Below are 20,745 nucleotides of genomic sequence, written 5' to 3' on the forward strand. Positions count from 1 at the left end.
CTGTGAAAATAAAGAGTTTAACTTCTTCTTTGCCAATCTGAATACCTTTTATTTCTTTCTGTTGTCTGATTGCTGTGCCGATGAGTATTAACGAGGGCAAAGACTGCATGGAGAACCAGGTGTTATATGCAATGAATCATGGAACACGACATCAAAAACTAATGAGGTACTGTATGGTGACTAACATAACATTAAAAAAAAAAAAAAAAAAGGTTTTCCTGTCATTTATACCTTGATCTTAAGAATAGTTTCTAAACCTAGTATTTTCCATCTACAATATCTACAACACACAAATAATAGTCTCAAATACAGAAAGGATACTCTGTAGATTATGAAATAAAGAAACTTCTAAAACATTAGTTTTTCTTTGTAACTGTGCTATATACACAGACCTAAATTTGAAGTCATGATTATTACAATGCTATTAATTATTTAATGTTTTGCAGTAGGTATAAAAAGGGCTTCCTTCAAAAACATAGTTTCATTTCTTCCACACCAAAATAAAAGTTTGCAGTATCTGTGGTAGTTATTAACCTCATTTAAAAATGAAGACACTTGGGATAGATACGTGATTTGCCACATCAGATAGCAGCCAGCACTTCTGAGTCTGATTTAAAGCTTTTCTATACCTAAAATCCTAAGCTGGAATAGTTTAGTTTACTGGCTATTAACCAAGTCTGAAGAAATTTTCAGTCAAACACTAGATATAACAGTATGAAAAAGGGTGGGCATGCTCCACTACCTGTAATTAAACCTAATCCTGGATCTCAGTATTTCCTAACTTTCCCTTATTTCTAAGTTGCTCTTTTATTTTTTTAATATCAGAGTTTTTTTTTAAGTGTCATATTTAAGTAGCATTTTATGTTTGCAAAGGGAATTTATAAATTCTTCTTTTTTTTTTTTTTTTTTTTTAAGTAGGCTCCATGACCAAAACATGGGGCTTGAACTCACAACCCTGAGATCAAGAGCTATATGTTCTACCAACTAAGCCAGCCAGGTACCACAAAATTAGGGGTTTTGACAATGCAAAGAAACACGCCTAAATTCTACAAAAAAGCTGATTAATCAAAGCTAAAAATAGGGATTATCCTGCATTTTTTAAATCCAAAGTTTCTAAATTAAATATAGCCAGTGAGCTTAGTTTTTAGAGTTACACATGATATCCAGCCCTTAGATGCTAGTAGTTTTGACAGAAATCAGTAAAATCCTTTATCAACAATAAAACAGATGTGCTGACTTTTTTGCATCAAAGTCAAGTTCCCAAAGAAGCCATACTTTCAATACCGCAGTTGTTATGTCATAAATTTGATTGTGCAATATTTATAAAGTTTATAACTACAGATACATGTATAATTTCAGCAGCGCTTACATCCATTTCTGTTTCTTCACATAACTGAAATGTTACTTTTAAAATTTTTAAAACATTTTAAAAGATAAACTTCTTAGATAAACTATTTTAGAATTTAAACTACTAAAATTTCTTGAGAATCAGTTAAAGAGCCAATATACTCAAGGAACTACTTCAATAGAAGATTGCCAAGCAGGGGTGCCTGGGTGACTCAGTGGGTTAAAGCCTCTGCCTTCAGCCCGGGTCATGATCCCAGGGTTCAGGGATTGAGCCCCACATCGGGCTCTCTGCTCAGCAGGGAGCCTGCTTCCTTATCTCTCTGCCTGCTTCTCTGCCTACTTGTGATCTCCTGTCAAATAAATAAATAAAATTTAAAAAAATGAAAAAAAAAAAGATTGTCAAGCAGGCCTGGGGTTTTTACAGATGGAAAAAAAAAATGGGTAAAAACAATAGTATTCAGGTTTTACACCAATCTGACTTGGAGTTCTTTTATTTTACAAAGCTACTACAAATCCCTTTTTCTCTCAGTGTTCTAAAACACCAGGACTCTGAATGTTATAGAAAGCATAAAGGCAAGGTAGATTTATAGTGTAAAAAAATCATGTGTGATTTTGATGGAGCCAAAACTAACCTAATAACCTAGAGTTGTAACAATGTTGGAAAAAAATGATTATGTTAGAAATCAAAACTTTACATTTAGAGATAAAACACACTATAAAAATTTTAATCATTCATGCTATACATTATTATGTATTTGTTAAAATAAAGTACTTCCTCATGAACCAATGTGGAAATATGTCTGATACATTATGTAAAAATGACAAATGGCGTAACAATATAATGGCAATGATCCCATTAAAAAATATTTCTGAGGATAAATACACAAATATGTATTCATTTGTGTGTATATATACATGCACACATACACCTGTATTAATTTTGAAAAAGGTTTGAAAGCATTCACGTGAACGGTAACTGATTTTTATGGTTGTCAATATCTGATTAGTTTGATGATGATTTGGGGGATAAATATCACTAAGCATTCAAATACCTTTGTATCATAGAAATTAATTGAGATGCTTTAAAAAAATATGTAAGATCATTATATCCAAGCCTACATACAAATTACATTGCTTTTAAATCTTCAAAAAACACTCCAAATTTAGTAGTTGCTTAACTAGTAAAGATCACTAGCATCAAATTCCTATTTAGATATGAAGGTTTTCTCCCTAAATGGACTGAGGTTTAAAATGGGGATGAGGGAAACTTACCTTGCCAAGATAAATCATTAAATAACTGCAAAATATCTAGGGATTAAGATCTTATAAATAATTGAAACAGTGAGCAACCGAACAGTATGTTAAACAAGTAGCTATAAAGTATACAATAAAAGTGGCAAAAATGACTGAAAGATGACAAAATATACAGAATCGTAATGTTAACTGAATTCTTCTCATTCAGGGATCTAAGTACTATATTTCAATTTCCTTAAATTCAGTAATTTAATAATCCTATAATTATTCTCTTCCCTTTGAGAATTCCTTATATTTATTACAATATTTAAACCTTCATTTTATTTAAAAGAAAAGACAACTTTCAATCTTATTAAAAATAAGATTTTTGAAAGTTTTTTTAAGTTAATTTTATTTTCTTTCAGAGTTCCAAAACTCATTGTTTATGCACCATACCCAAGATTTTTGTAAGTTATTATTTAGGTTGGGATAATTAAGTATTACTATAGGGCTTTACTACCATTACATTGAATGTAATGAAAGATACTTATTGTTCCTTAAGGCAAGTGGCAAATCTGCTAACATTTCTATAGAATAGCTATTTTTGCACTTGCATTTCTGCATGTGCACATATTTTACAGTAAAACAAGCGCACTCTTACCCCAGCTTTGAAAATCCCAGTGAAGTTCCAGATAAAAGTCACCTAGCTGAGAAACAAAATACAAATAATTACTGAATGCATCTTAGTTTAACAGCTCTTATATCTACTGAATATTTTGTTATTTTTTTCAATCTATAATCATAAAAGATCTATACAGGAACAGAAAGTAGTTTCAATTTCTGAATTGGAAGAAAAAATATGGTTAAATCACAAAATAAAATATTACAACAGTACACATTATTATACTTATCTACAAAGGAAAATATGCACCAACTGTACATTTTACAAGAATATTTTAATCACACTGAAACATATCTGAAACTGACAGGCATTTAAATTGGTATCAACAGTGTTGGGAAAGGCAAGATGGCAGAGAAGAAGCAGACTGAAATGACATCAGATCCCAGGAGTTAAGCTAGGTAGGTATCATACCATTCTGAATACCTACAAACTTAACAGGAGATAGAAGAAAAGAAGAGCAGCAACTCTAGGAACAGAAAACCCACCACTTTCTGAAAGGCAGGATGTGCGAAGAAGTGAATCCAAAGCAACGGGAAAACAGACCGCAGAGGGAGGGGCTGGCTCCTGGCAAGTGGCAAAGCAGTGCACAAAATTAGAACTTTCAGAAGTCTGCTCCACTGAGGGACATCGCTCCAGAGGTGAAGTAGGGGTGAAGCCCTCACAGGGACAGTGTGGTCTCAGGTCCCGTGGGGTCACAGAAAAATTGGGGGTGTCTGAGTGTGGCAGAGCTGTAGGGTATCGGGTTGGGGAAGCCTACTACAGAGACAGAGCCGAAGTATGAGCGTTCAGATCAGAGTTACCTTAAACCGGGATCCAAGGCACAGTCAGACCACTGCTCTTCCAGCAGGTACCCCATAAACAGCAGATCCGGGGAGACTCACCTTCCTCCTCCAGGAAGAGCAGTGCAGCAGTAATCTGCTAGGTTTGGAGACTCCAAACGGGGTCTCCAGCTAGAGTTTGGAGACAGTTTCTATCTCCAAACAGATAGAAACACTTGGTCACAGGCCGGATGAGCTCGGAGAGCAGCCAGAAACCAGGGAGTCAGGAGTGACTGACTGCTTATCTTTGAGGGCTCGCTGTGGAGTGAGGCCCCCAGCTCTCAGCTCCTATGGGGCGGGAAACTGGGAGACTGCCATTTTCATTCCCATCCTCCAAACAAGTACGGGAAGCATTCAGGAAACAAAAGCTCCAAGAGCGAACCCGAGATTACTTAGCCTAGTCCCTGGCAAGGGTGGTGCAATTCTGCCTAGGGCAAAGACATTTGAAAATCACTGCAAGAGGCCCTTCCCACAAAAGATCAGCAAAAACAGCCAGCCAAGACCAAACTCACCAATCAAAGAGAAGAGTAGAACTCCAGAGCTAGGGGAAAGCAATGGATACAATTCATGGATTTTTCCCCATGATACTTTAGTCTTGCAAAGTTAAATTTTTTTAATTTTATTTTTTCTTATTCTGTTTTTTTTAACTTTTCTTCTTTCCTCTTTTTTTTTAAAGATTTTATTTATTTATTTGACAGACAGAGATCACAAGTAGACAGAGAGGCAGGCAGAGAGAGAGAGGAGAGAAAGCCGGCTTCCCGCGGAGCAGAGAGGTCGACATAGGGCTCGATCCCAGGACCCCGGAACCACGACTCGAGCTGAAGGCAGAGGCCTTAACCCACTGAGCCACCCAGGCGCCCCTCCTCTTTCCTCTTTTAACTATTTTAAAGTTTATCATAACAATACCTTTCTAAAAAATCAAAAATCTTTTTAAACTTCCATTGTTATACTCATATTTTATCCCTTCATTGTATTTAACCTTATCTTTTGTATACATACAGGGTTTTTTTTCCTAAAAAATTTTGGTATACAATTTCTTCAAATAGATCAAAATATACCCTAATCTAGCACATGGCTTTGTTCCAGTCTCCAGACTAAGCACATTCCCTCCTTTTTTTTTTTCCAACCAATTTATCAATTCCTTTTTTAGAATCTTTTTTAAAATTTTTATCTTTACAGTCACACTCCATCCTTTCATCATGTTTACCCTTATTTTTGTCTATATATATAAATTTTTCTTTCTTTAAAATTTTGGGAGATAGGTTCTTCTAAGAGACCAATATACACCCAAAATCAAGTGAGTGGCTCTGTTCTATTCACCAGTCTAATATATATATATATATATATATATATATATACACACACATATAATATGTGTGTGTGTGTGTATAAAATATTTTATTATTTATTTTTTAAATTTTTATTTCTTTTTTTCCCCCCTTCTTCTCCCCCCAGTTTTGACTCTCTTCTGGTTTGGTTAGCATACATTTTTCTGTGGTCTTTGCCACCCTTTTGGCATTTTATAAACTCATTCATATATCCTTATCTGGATAAAATGACAAGGTGGAAAAACTCACCACAAAGAAGAGAACAAGAGGCAGTATCACTGGCTAAGGACCTAATCAACACGGACCTTGGGAATAGGTCAGAACAAGAGTTCAGAACTACATTTCTCAAGATGCTAGCTGGGCTCAAAAAAGCTATGGAAGATATCAGAGAAACCCTTTCTGGAGAAAAAGAACTAAAATCTAGCCAAATTGAAATTTAAAAAGCTATTAATGAGGTGCAATCAAAAATGGAGGCTCTTACTGCTAGGATAAATGAGGCAGAACAGAGAATTAGTGATATAGAAGAACACATAATGGAGAATAAAGAAGCTGAGCAAAAGAGAGACAAGCAACTACTGGACCATGAGGGGAGAAACTGAGAGAGAATTGATATGTTAAGATGAAACAACATTAGAATAATTGGGATTCCAGAAGAAGAAGAAAGAGAGAGGAGGGCAAAAGGTATACTGGAACGAATTATAGTAGAGAATTTCCCCAATATAGCAAAGGGAACAAGCATCAAAATCCAGGAGGCAAAGAAAACCTTACTCAAAATTAATAAAATAGGTCTACACCCCATCATCTAATAGTGAAACATACAAGTCTTAGTGACAAAGAGAAAATCATAAAAGCAGCTCAAGACAAGAAGTCTGTAACATACAATGGTAGGTTTATTAGACTGACAGCAGACTTATCCACAGAGACCTGGCAGGCCAGAAAGAACTAGCATGATATATTCAGAGCACTAAATGAGAAAAATATGCAGCCAAGAATACTATATCCAGCTAGACTATCAATGAAAATAGAAGGAGAGATAAAAAGCTTCCAGGACAGGGTGCCTGGGTGGCTCAATGGGTTAAAGCCTCCGCCTTCAGCTCAGGTCATGATCCCAGGGTCCTGGGATTGAGTCCCACATCGGGCTCTCCGCTCAGCAGGGAGCCTGTTTCCCCTCTCTCTCTCTCTCTCTGCCTGTCTCTCTGCCTGCCTGTCAAAAGACACAGGGTATCAGAATGGATAAAAAACAAAAACAACAACAAAAAACACATCAATATGCTGTCTACAAGAAACTCATTTGAGACCCAAAGAAACCTCCAAATTTAAAGTGAGGAGGTGAAAAACAATTTACCATGCTAATGGACATCAAAAGAAAGCTGGGGTGGCAATCCTAATATCAGATAAACTAGATTTTAAACCAAAGACTATAATAAGAGATGAGGAAGGACACTACATCATACTTAAAGGATCTACTCAACAAGAAGATCTAACAATTTTAAATATCTATGCCCCAAACATGGGAGCAGTCAACTATATAAACCAATTAATAACAAAATCAAAAAAAACACATCAACAGTAATACAATTAATAGTAGGGGACTTTAACACTCCCTCACTGAAATGGACAGATGTTCTAAGCAAAAGATCAACAAGGGAATAGTCTTTAAAGGACACACTGAACCAGATGGATATCACAGATATATTTAGAACATTCCATCCCAAAGCAACAGAATACACATTCTTCTCAGGTGCACATGGAACATTCTCCAGAATGGATTACATCCTGGGTCACAAATCAGGTCTCCACTGGTACCAAAAGATTGGGATCATTCTCTGCATACTTTCAGACCACAATGCTTTGAAACTAGAACTCAATCACAAGAGAAAAGTGGATATGAACTCAAATACATGGAAGTTAAAGAGCATCCTACTAAGGAATGAATGGGTCAACCAGGAAATTAAAGAAAAATTGACAAAATTCATGGAAACAAACGAAAATGAAAACACAACTGTTCAAAATCTGTGGGGCACAGCAAAGGTGGTCTTGAGAGGAAAGTATATAGCAATACAACCCTTTCTCAGAAACAAGAAAGGTCTCAAGTACACAACCTAACCCTACAATTAAAGGGGCTGGAGAAAGAACAGCGAAGAAAGCCTAAACCCAGCAGGAGAAAAGAAATAATAAAGATCAGAACAGAAATCAATAAAACAGAGACCAGAAAAACAATAGAACAGATCAACGAGACTAGGAGTTGGTTCTTTGAAAGAATTAGTAAGACCGATAAACCCCTGGCCAGACTTATCAAAAAGAAAAGAGAAAGGACCCAAATTAATAAAATCATGAATGGAAGAGGAGAGATCACAACCAACACCAAAGAAATACAAACAATTATAAGAACATATTAGAGCAACTGTATGCCAGCAAAGTTGACAATCTGGAAGAAATGGATGCACTCCTAGAGACATATAAATTATCAAAACTGAACCAGGAAGAAATGGAAACCCTGAACAGAACCACAACCAGTAAGGAGATTGAAGCAGTCATCAAAAATCTGCCAAAAAAAAAAAAAAAAAAAAAAGAACCCAGGGCCAGACGGCTTTCCAGGGGAATTCTACCAAACATTTAAAGAAGAAACTTTCCTGAAACTGTTCCAAAAAATAGAAATGGAAGGAAAACTTCCAAACTCATTTTATGAGGCCAGCATTACCTTGATCCCAAAACCAGAAAAAGACCCCACCAAAAAGAAGAATTACAGACCAATATCCTTGATGAACACAGATGTGAAAATTCTCACCAAAATACTAGCCAGTAAGATCCAATAGTACATTAAAAGCATTATTCACCACGACCAAGTGGGATTTATTCCAGGGCTGCAAGGTTGGCTCAACATCCGCAAATCAATCAATGTGATACAATACATTAATAAAAGAAAGAACAAGAACCATATGATACTCTCAATAGATGCTGAAAAAGCATTTGACAAAGTACAGAATCCCTTCCTGATCGAAACTCTTCAAAGTATAGGGATAGAGGGCACATACCTCAATATCATCAAAGCCATCTATGAAAAACCCACCACAAATATCGTTCTCAATGGAGAAAAACTGAGAGCTTTTCCGCTAAGGTCAGGAACACAGCAGGGGTGTCCATTATCACCACCACTATTCAACATAGTTCTAGAAGTCCTAACCTCAGCAATCAAACAACAAAAAGAAATTAAAGGCATCCAAATCAGCAAAGAAGTCAAACTCTCACTCTTTGCAGATGATATGATACTTCATGTGGAAAACCCAAAAAAGACTCCACTCCAAATCTGCTAGAACTTGTACAGGAATTCAGTAAAGTGTCAGGATATAAAATCAATGCACAGAAATCAGCTGCATTTCTTTACTCCAACAGCAAGACAGAAGAAAGAGAAATTAAGGAGTCAATCCCATTTACAATTGCACCCAAAACCGTAAGATACCTAGGAATAAACCTAAACAAAGAGGCAAAGAACCTGAACTCAAAAAACTAGAGTACTCATGAAAGAAACTAAAGAAGACACAAAGAAATGGAAAAATGTTCCATGCTTATGGATTGGAAGAACAAATATTGTGAAAATGTCTATGCTACCTAAAGCAATCTACACATTTAATGCAATGCCTATCAAAATCCCATCCATTTTTTTTCAAAGAAATGGAACAAATAATCCTAAAATTTATATGGAAACAGAAAAGACCTCAAATAGCCAAAGGAATATTGAAAAAGAAAGCCAACGTTGGTGGCATCACAATTCCAGACTTCAAGCTCTATTTCAAAGCTGTTATCATCAAGACAGTAAGGTATTGGCACAAAAACACACACTCAGATCAACGAAACAGAATAGAGAGCCCAGAAAGAGACGCTCAACTCTATGGTCAACTAATCTTCAACAAAGCAGGAAAGAATGTCCAATGGAAAAAAGACAGTCTCTTCAACAAATGGTGTTGGGAGAATTGGACAGCCACATGCAGAAGAATGAAATTGGGCCATTTCCTTACAGAACACAAAAAATAACTCCACATGGATGAAAGACCTCAATGTGAGACAGGAATCCATCAAAATCCTTGAGAAGAACACAGGCAGCAACCGCTTCAACCTCAGCCGCAGCAACTTCTTCCTAGGAACATCGCCAAAGGCAAGGGAAGCAAGGGCAAAATGAACTATTGCGATTTTATCAAGATCGAAAGCTTTGGCACAGCAAAGGAAACAGTCAACAAAACCAAAAGACAACTGACAGAATGGGAGAAGATATTTACAAATGACATATCAGATAAAGGGCTAGTATCCAAAATCTATAAAGAGCTTAGCAAACTCAACACCCAAAGAACAGATAATCTAATCAAGAAATGGGCAGAGGACATGAACTGACATTTCTGCAAAGAAGACATCCAAATGGCCAACAGACACATGAAAAAATGCTCCACATCACTCGGCATCAGGAAAATCCAAACCAAAACCACAATGAGAAAACACCTCACACCAGTCAGAATGGCTAAAATTAACAAGTCAGGAAATGACAGATGCTGGCGAGGATGCGGAGAAAGGGGAACCCTCCTACACTGTTGGTGGGAATGCAAGCTGCTGCAGCCGCTCTGGAAAATAACATGGAGTTTCCTCAAAAAGTTGAAAATAGAGCTACCCTATGACCCAGCAATTGCACTACTGGGTATTTACCCTAAAGATACAATCATAGTGATCCGTAGGGGCACCTGCACCTGAATGTTTATAGCAGCAATGTCCACAACAGCCAAACTATGGAAAGAACCTAGATGTCCATCAACAGATGAATGGATAAAGATGTGATTGAGATACACACACACACACACACACACACAATAGAATACTTTGCAGCCATCAAAAGAAATGAATCTTGCTATATGCAAAGAAACAAGTCAATTGCTGAGCAAAACAAGTCAATCAGAGAAAGACAATTATCATATTATCTCCCTGATATGAAGAATTTGAGAGGCAGAGTGGGGGCTTTGGGGAGTAGGGAAGGAAAAAATGAAACAAGATGGGATTGGGAGAAAGACAAACCATAAAAGACTTTTAATCTTACAGTACAAACTGAGGGATGCTGGGGGGAGGCTAAGTGTGGAAAGGGTGGTCGGGTAATGGACATTGGGGAGGATATATGATATGGTGAGTACTGTGAAGTGTGCAGGACTGATGATTCACAGACCTGTACCCCTGAGGCAAATAATACATTATATGTTAATAAAAATAATTAATAAAAAATTTGTATCAATAAATAGTCCATTTATCAGCATAACCAAAACAATAATAACTATAACTATAAAAATAGCCAAACTTTTAGATGTTTTATAAAATAAGCTTCCAAAATGACTATTTGTGCACTCTCATAATGGACTAAGCAAATGACACTCTGAAATAGAAACTTTTTCTATAAAGTGGCAATACAAATTTACTAAATCTGAAATATGAAATTACATCATATGAGATGTTAAGTTTGTATTTCACAAATTAGAAGCTAGACAGCAAAGCCTATAACTGTTAAGGAAACTACTGTGATCAAATATTCTAAAAAAAAATTTATCTCTTGAGATATAAAACCAAAAAAGCATGCTTCAGAGGAGACACAGTTAACACGATAGGTCTATCTCTCACAGTTCTTTCAGACATCAAACATACAGTAGACAAAAATAAGAGAAAACAAAGCTCTCTTCCTTTCTGTGCCAGCACATCCAGCTCTTAAGATCAGAATGTAGGATAGACAAAAAGAGTTTTGTTATATAAAGAAAATGCTGTTCCTGGAGCAGATAGTGGTTTCAGTTCTTAGGGGATCATCCAATCCAAAGGACAAAGGAAAATTATTGCCATTACTTATGAACTACCTCCTTTTTTCTTAGACCTCTTATCTAATTCATTGAAAACAGTAATTCTTTATCTCCTTTCCTGGTTAAAAGTAAATGGTGCTTCCATAGGATTAAATTTATCCATTATAATCAGGATATTTTGTTTTATCATTATTGCTCAGTTCAAACAGGACTTTTACCATTTCTTGACTTGTAATAATCCAGAAATTAGACTGCATTTTAAAAATGCTTAAAAATACACTTATAATTTGCTCTTTAGCACAAGATCGGCAAAGAGATATAACTTACCTCTTTTAGGGCTTTTAATAATCGAGGTCGTTTTTCTTCAACACTTTCCCTGGATTGCTGCTTAAGCTTCCTTAAAAGAGCTGTAACTGAAGTTCAAATTAAATTTTTTTTAATTCAAAATAAATTTCACCATGCTAGATTGCCAATTACAGCTCAATTAAAAAAATTTATACAAAAAACTTTTTTATCATGTTAGAAAACACCGCTAGCTTACTATGCAAAGACATAAATATAGACATTATAAATAAGTCAATAAGTTTAATAAAACTGTTACGAACCTCCAAGAAAATTGAAAAGAGATACCTTAACATGAACTTATATTCACACTAGTATTCCTAGTTTTTAATTATCAGTGAGGATTTACCTAAGTGAGCCAAGATATCAATCTAAGTCAGATGATGCAATGTCCTGTTGTAACACTGATCTAAAAGATCTCTAAGACAGATCTCAAAAATCCCACTGGATATTACTTTTATAAAAATGTAGTTATTTGTAATTATTACTGGGTGTATCTGTTCTTTTCTCCCTAGAGGTTGTACTCTCAAAGACCACCACCTAGTAGAAAAAATACAAAAACGAATCCTATTTTATCCGTGAAAAAAACTTATGAATCTCTTAAAATCTGAAGCCCTCCATAGTCTTTTCTCAATGGTTCAGATGAGATTTAAACACACTGCCTAACTGCAAACTCCAGCTTTACTAATTATTAACTATATGTAAATGGACAAGTTAAATTTCCCTAAATTTCAGTTTCTTTCTTTCATTTGCCAAGTAAAAAATAAAGTGAAATCTACACAGAATTTCTGTAAAGGCTCAATATAAGTTGCTTACTACTGTGCCTGCAATTAAGTAAATATAATTTTTACCTATTAGAATAAAGGTCTAAAATTGACTAGCAAATATCAATCAGTCTCTAACATTTACTGAAATAAGGGAAAATATTAGACTTAAATCAAGTAAGCCTAACAAAAGATAAGAAGATAGAAAATAAGCACAGGGGGAAAATATGTACATCACTACATGCTGACTTCCTCTTAGTCCTGACATATTTTTCACATATATCTATATATCTGAATATATATATTCATATACATTTAAAAATACTATTATTTTTACTATTTTACAATATTCATTCTTATAAACTACTTAAAGCCTTATGTGGAATACAGAAGCAAAAGGTAAAAAAAATAGAAAAACGAAGAAGACAGTACTGAACGCTTGAACCAGATTTGTTTTGTTTACAATGGCCAAAATAGGAAAAAAACTAGAGAAAAATCTGAAAAACGGTGCAATCTATTCTTACCTTGAACCACACTTCTACCCATAACCCCACTGTATTTTAAAGAGTCAAAAATCAAACAACAAATTTAAATTACTCATGGTCTTTTGGAACAACAGAAGAGGCTGAGACAAGCCCTAGAAACCAAGGTGCGTGACCTCATCTCATCATATAGTCCTACAGCTAGCTTTGTGATGTAGGTCAATAGCTTCCAAATACAAGTCTACATTTCAGTGCCCAACTGTTCAAGTTCCCAGTGATATGCACTAAAATGAATATTTTTTTCAATTTAAGGATTATTCTTTCTGCTATTTTTGGTTTCAAAATGTCTTTTTTTAATGAAATGGTGATCACAGCAAGAAAGCAAATTATCTTTTTTAAAAATTTTTACACCCTAAAATGAAGTGTTACCTACTCCACCTCAATCCTCAAATACAATTTTTTTCTGGCCTGTGAAATCCAAATAGTCTGAGAACCAATGACCAGGATAATCATTAAAGTTCCTTCCAGATATAAATTTATATGAATCTGGTTAACCTCATATTTGTTTGATTTAACTTTAATATAAAAGCTTTATTAGCCAAATGTAGTAGAATTCTTTTTATGATTAATTAAAATGTTATAATTAATTAAAATTTTATAATTTATAATAAACTCAAGTATTTTAATAAATCTTCCTTGCCTTTAAGGAAGGCAATTTGCCTTCAAATTCAAACAAACCTCTGTGAATGTAAGGAAAAGAAAGAATTCAACTCCTATATAGAAAAGAAATCTTAATAAAAAGCAGAAGTTATATATTTTTCACCAGGTAAATATATTGAAACTGACTGAACACATGTAGTAAATAACAGTTACATTAAAATGGCCAAACATTATTAAAAAGATAGTGATAAAGAGATTTACATTACATTAAAAAATAACGTCAACTCAAACCTTCTCATGAAAATGGAAACAAACATTCAGAATGCAATTATACAAAATTAGCAGTATGTTTTTGTGGGATCAGGATTTGTACTTCCATATTGTAAGAATCACATTGACGATGACTGATAATAAAGACAAAATTAGCTTTAGAGGATTTGGATGGTATTAGAATTCATACAAAGACTCAAAGAACTCCAATAAACCACAACTTAATTAACTTTCTCTTTCTTTTCCCACACAAAGTACTTTTAAAATACTCAGTTGGGTGTGCCTAAAACCTTTGGAACTATGCCCTCCTGCTCCAAGAATTACTTAAATCTGTATTTTCTGCTCTCCACTTCCTTCTATGCTCCAGAATAATTATTTCCCACTTCTTATTTAGACAGTTCTGTGGACATATCATAGATACCTCAAACTCAACAAATCTAACATCAAATTAATTAAATCCAAGACTGATAGCTCTCCGATACTGATCTATGCTGATTACTGTTCACCACGCATCATAAGGCAGAAAAGCAACATAATTTTGAAATTTTATTAACTCTAAAGTGAAATAATTCTATTTTTTTAAAGTTCATTTTTTAGTAAGTTCTACAGACAACTTGGGGCAATCAAACTCACGACCCTGAGATCAAGAGTTACCTGCGTTTCTGATTAAGCCAACCAGGTGTCCTCCCTAAGTGAAATAATTTTAAATAGTCTCCAAAAAATACAGTATGATTTCATTCTACAGCACAAAAACATCAGCAGAAATCAGACCAAAAAAGAAATAGGTCACAGTGCTTGCTAATAATTTACAGTATCAGATTATATTTTGCTAATTAGATAATAATTCAGTAAAAATTATATTAAGATTATCTCTAATTTTTAAAAAATAATGTAATTTTCTATGCCTAGAAAATTTTAATGTAACACAAGCTAAATAATCAAAAATTTAAGTCATAATTTTTAAAACAATTTCAAAGTATAGACCCATTTAATACCATTATAAATACATCCATATATTTCTAAATATGTAGCTTAAAAGTTGTTAAATTTCCTATTCTTTAAGTTAGCTGTTAAATATTTCCATTTCATATGATGGGAAATAACTTAAAAAGCACTGACTAATTATGGATATATAATGATACAGTGACTGGCAAAGGAATACTATTCAGAATATATATCTAAGACATCACTCTATAGTTAAAAAAAATCACTTTAAAAGCAGATCTTAACTACTATGGGCCTCAATATTTTATATTAAAATCTAGTAACTGATTTTTCAAGAAAACGGTTTCTTGACCTTCCCAATAGATTAAGCTCCTAAAGAGCAGAGACCATGTCTTCATTTTCTACATCTTACTATACATACATGCTTTGTATTAAGAATTCAAAAAATATTCACTGACTCTAAATAAAAGTTATGTGAAAGCCACATAAGTCTCAATTTAAGTCAGAAACCCAGGAGTCCATCTGGTTTCCTCTCCATTCTACTAATGGGTTAGAAATATCAAAGAAAGTTCCTTCAGACTGGTTGCTGCAACTTCTAGTTTATTCTCAGTTTGTTTTATCTGTACATGTTTTTGTCCTTTCCCTGACATAATTCTAGGATTACTATGGTTTCTTACTCTCAAAAGAGTCTCTTGATTTTGTCCAAAAAGGACAACTGTCAATGAATAACAACAAATATATATATATATATATTCATATAATTGTTAAATCATCACAATTTTATCTCGTTAAATCCTAAGCCCAAATGTAATGTCACCATTAAAAGCTGCCAAAGAAGCCCCACAAAGATGTAGTATGTGGATTACATATGAAGTTAAGACATAAGAGCCCAAAATGAAGTATCAAATAGAACTAAATCCACATAACATCCTAAGAACGTTCAATCTTAATGCACTTATTTAACAAAACTGCCCAAAATTTTATTGTTCCTTCCACAAGTCGAGATTTCATTATTTTCAACCTCAAAGTATAAAAAGATATTTCCAGAAATATAATATTCTTATTCATCCAGATTTATTTTTATAAAAATAAATTCATTTTTATAAAAACTATTTGAGATGTGCTTAACAAAAATAAAACCTGTATATGAAGTTGAAAAAAAAAATTTGGAATAGGAGGAGGGAAGGTAGAGTAACTGAACACTTTGTATACTGTGAAAAAACATGTGACTTTTTTTTTAATTCTCAAAGACCAAAACAAAGAGACTTTCTTCTCACTTTCAGCCAAGCCTATTCCCACCAATTAAAGTAAAAAGATAACTGTTATAACACACTGATTATTTTCAGTTCCAATTAATGTTGCATATAATTAGCTGCCAGAAAGGACAATCAGAGTTCAGTGCTTTTAAAAATACTTCATATTGAATAAATAAAACAGTGGAAGCCTATCAGTGAGTAGAATAGTGTAAAAGAAAAAATTTATAAATAATATACTTTCAAACATGACTCCTCAATTCTTTTTATGTACTATCTAATATCCAAGTTCCTAAATCATGAATAATTCACATATAAGTTTATAAATAACTACAAACATTTCATACTATGGAAAGTTACACTAAATGAAAATTATATCAAATGCATCACTTCATATTTTTAGATAGCAAAATATATTTTTATAGCAAAAACAAGTAATTTGTATTGCTTACTCATCTGTCTATCTCCATAGCTGATGGCTTCCGCCAGAGGGCTCCATCCCTGAGCATTTTTCACCTTTACTGGAGCATTGTGAGCCAAAAGTAAATGGGCACATTCTGAAACATGAAGTGGTAATAATATCAAACATCGTGTTATTTTTAGAATCCCTAAATACAAAAATCATTTAGAAATTTAAGAAACCAATGTAATACAAATAGATCTATAGTATAGAGATAAAAATAATAAAATAATTTTTAAAAGTCCTATATATCTAAACAAGGTTATTTCAGATCCTCAGATTCAAGAAATATCCATTCCATTACTTAAAAATAGATTGTATCTCTCCAAAGAAGTACTATTTTGAGAATATTTCCATAGTCTAAAAGATAACCCAGGATCCCCAAGAGTAATTTACATCAAAATTCTACTAATAAAACTCAAAAGAGGATTTGTATATATGTAATGTTAAGTGGAAAGTTCCTAATTTATTTCAGAAAAAAAAAAAAAAGTGGGGAGCCTGGGTGGCTCAGTAGTTAAGCATCTGCCTTTGGCTCAGGTCATAATCCCAGGGTCCTGGGATGGAGCCCCACATCCGGCTCCCTGCTCAGCAAAAAGCCTACTTCTCCCTCTCCCACTCCCTCTGCTTGCATTCCCTCTCTCGCTATGTCTCTCTCTGTCAAATAAATAAATAAAATCTTTAAAAAGAAAAAATTGAAAAAGAAAAAAAGTGCTTTCAAAAAGGTAATGCCTCCATAAACCCTTAATTTTCAAATGTTACAATTCTTTTACTTCAGGAAAACACCCAAAAGAGGAAAAAATCTGTTTATGATTCCAAGGACAAACCTGGACAGTCTAGTAACCAAAAGAAGTCTAAGGTATAGACCCTCATATAGGGTGCGGATACCCTTCTTAAAAATTAGAAATAAAAAGTATATTAATAAGCAAAACGTTCAAAACCGAGACTCATGGGAAATTTAGGATGGCTATCCATTCCAAATTTCCTAAAGGAATGGTTCGTTCATTCATTCAATTAATCATTCAGCAAATATTTACCAAGTGCCTATTTCATGCCATTTAAAGTCCTCCATATAAGCAGTGAGAAGATAAGGTCTTGCTATCAGAGAGCTTACATCCTTTGTTAGAAGAAAATAAGCAAACTAGTAAGTTAAAAAAAAAAAAAGTCAGATAATGATAAGTGTTTTGAAGGAAATAAGGGTCTTATGACAGTATCATGTAGTTGAACACAGGTGGAAGAAGAATGTGATTCTTAGTTCTGGGAGGAGTAACTATACCAGCACACAGAACTAGGAATAACTAAACTAAGTTTTATTAGAATAAAGTAATATAAACATAGAAATTTCACAAATGTGCTTAAGAAAGTCTACAGCAGTATATAAGAATATAGGTATAAGAGAGGTTCCTGGGTGGCTCTGTAAGTAATCGTCCGACTCTTGATTTCCCGAGATTAAGCCCCACAATCAGGCTCTGTGCTGGTGTTGTCTGTTTAAGATTCCCTCTACCTCTGCCCCTCCCCCTCCCTTTACTCCCTCTCCCTCCCTCCAAAAAGAGGAGAGAATATATGTACAAAAATATATATTGTAGCAGTTTATAATCGCAAATATATGGGAAACTAAATGAATATCCACCATGGGGGAATGACTGACTAACAGGATGCATCTATACCACTGGAGTAATATACAGCCATTTTTTAAGAATAGTGTCATATTGGGGAGCCTGGGTAGCTAGGTGTTTGGTTAAAGCCTCTGCCTTTGGCTCAGGTCATGATCCCAGGGTCCTGGGATGGAGCCCCACATCGGGCTCTCTGCTCAGCAGGGAGTCTACTTCCACCTCTCTCTCTGCCTGCTTCTCTGCCTACTTGTGATCTCTCTCTCTCTTTGTCAAATAAACAAATAAATAAAAATCTAAAAAAAAAAAAAAAAAGAATAGTGTCATATCAAAAGGACAAAGGAACAAGGCCAAATGGTCAGCTACTGGCCAAATTTGGGAAACAGAGCATCAAAAAGAGTAATGATTAGTTATAACACATTAAACTAAAGACAATCAATTTCAGAAAAATGCCAGCTAATAAATGTAGAAGAAATGGCAGAATTTGAAAATTAGTATATTACATCACCAAAGTAATAACTGACTTTGGCAAATGTCCTCAATGAATGCTAAAGCCATTATGTAAAATGCTATGGTGCCGGAAAAGAGGATATTCACATGATATCAAAATATTATCCCAAGATCACCTATTAATTACAAAGAGAAAAATGTTCCTTTCCAGTGAAGGCATCTGGAGATCATCAGCTTAAATAAGTGACCAAACATAACGGCATTAATGGTGGCATAACTTGACATTATGTGTTTCTAATGTGACATAATATCAAGTTCCTAACATCACCTACGCAGTACTCTTTCCAGAAATATTTAACTTGAATCAAATCAAGTCTTACTAATTTTGAATTTGCAGAAAAGATACAAGATAAGGAACAAGTTAAATTACATTATGAGAAAATAATTAGGCAAATCTGAGATGGGAAATATTCTATAAATTCTATTCAAAAAGTGAAGTACAAAGGAAGAAGAAAAAGCAGGTAAACTTTTCTAGATTAAAATAAAGTGACATAACAACCAAATGCAAATGAGTATATTGATTCAATATAAAGTATATATAAAAGAAATTTTTGGAACAACTGGAAAAATTTAAATATGGATTCTATATTAGAGATTATAACAATATTATTAATTTTCGTAAGTGTGATAATGATAGGGGTGCCTGGGTAGCTCAGGTGGCTAAACATCTGCCTTCAGTTCAGGTCAGGGTCCAGGGTCCTAGATCGAGCCCATGTTGCCTCCTGCTTAGCACGGAGCCTGTTTCTCCCTCTCCCTCTGCCTTCCTCTCCCCCTGCTTGTGCTCTGTCAAATAAATAAGTAAAATCTTTTTTTTTTAAAAAAGTGTGATAGTGATACTGTGGTTATGAAAGAGAATGTCCTTATTCTTAGAGATGCATGCTAAGGTACTTGGTGGTAAAATGTCATGATGTCTACATCTAACTTTCAAATGATACAGTGAAAATAATATATGTAACACTAAGAGAGAAACAAAGCAAATATGATAAAATGTTAATAACTACTGAACCTAGGTAGAGTATTAAAATGTTCATTGTGATCATGAAATCATTCTGAATACCCAAGAACTCGACCTGAGGATTGATAGAACAAACTGCACAACTAAATGGAGAGAAAAGGCCACAACAAGGAAGGTGGGAAGTGCAGAGAAGTGGTTTGAGAGAGAAAAGGATTGTGGGTGCTGGGGAGGGGAAATAGCCCTGGTTATGGAGAAATGTGAGAGAGTGGAGCACACAGGGATAAGCACAAGAAGAACACTTCCCCAAAGCCATTGGCTGGGAAAATGAGAGGGGCTGATTCTCATGAGGTTTTGCAACCAGCAGGACTCAAAGACTGGAGTTTTAGAAGTCCCGGCCTTCGCTGGCATAAAGACCTGAGGGTACTGCCCTACTGCTGGAGAGAAGGCAGGCATGCCACCCCTGGGAAGATAGCACAATCTGAGGATCACCTATGATACATGGAGGGAGACCGTTTACTCTTCCTGGAGTGCATCTGTGATGGCAGTGTCTCTCTGTGGACAAGAGCCCACGGGCACTATTTCATTCCCCTGTCTCTCAGTGTAAGTGCAGAGGCTAATCCAGACACTGGAAACTAGCTGTTTAGCATGCTTTGCTCCAAATACCACACCTCTAACACTGGCACCACCGCCCTTCTGGGTCAAACCTGCGTCGGGCCCAGGGCAGCAACAAAGTCCCTAAAGTCTTAAGTTTTAAAAGTAAGCAGACCTGGGAGCACCTGGATGGCTCATCCAACTCCTGGCTTCAACTCAGGTTATGATCTCCAGATCCTGGGATTGAGCCTGAATCAGGTTTGCACTCAGTGAGAACTTGGCTTGAGATTCTCTACCTCTCCCTCCCCTTCTGCCCCTCTCCCCACTCATGTCAGCATGCTCTCTTAAAATCTTAAAAGTAAGCAGGCTTGACTGTGATAGAGCCCAAACTGAATAGTGCTGCTCTAGGCAGACATGCAAACTGGACACAGGTAATATGAAAATAGGGATCGCAAAAATGGCTAGGAAACATGAGCGGAAATTATTTGCGTTTCTGGGAAGGTTACCTGAGAGCAACAGGCATGGACTCCCCTCTCCCAGGACAAAGGAGTTGGCTGGAGCCATTTCCCTCCCAGGTCCCTCAGCAGAAACCAACTTCAGAAAACAGCACAGCACCAACACTCCCTACCTAACATGTTTACACCAGCTCCTGCCCCATCTGCTCTGCTGGTGCTGCTTTTCT

At 35.1% G+C, this 20,745-nt stretch overlaps 1 protein-coding gene across 1 annotated transcript in view; it reads right to left on the reverse strand.

The window, feature by feature from the left end:
* Window positions 1–20,745, reverse strand: part of ANKRD13C (ankyrin repeat domain 13C) — a 97,069-nt gene that overhangs the window by 45,541 nt on the left and 30,783 nt on the right. The window contains exons 3-5 of the mRNA XM_059375097.1: window positions 16,393–16,497; window positions 11,552–11,637; window positions 3,242–3,287 (exon numbers count right to left, since the gene is read on the reverse strand). Coding sequence (XP_059231080.1) covers window positions 3,242–3,287; window positions 11,552–11,637; window positions 16,393–16,497 — 237 coding nt within the window. The remainder of the gene's footprint in view (window positions 1–3,241; window positions 3,288–11,551; window positions 11,638–16,392; window positions 16,498–20,745) is intronic.

The sequence above is a fragment of the Mustela nigripes genome, chromosome 14, assembly GCF_022355385.1.
Source record: "Mustela nigripes isolate SB6536 chromosome 14, MUSNIG.SB6536, whole genome shotgun sequence".
Lineage (NCBI taxonomy): Eukaryota > Metazoa > Chordata > Mammalia > Carnivora > Mustelidae > Mustela > Mustela nigripes.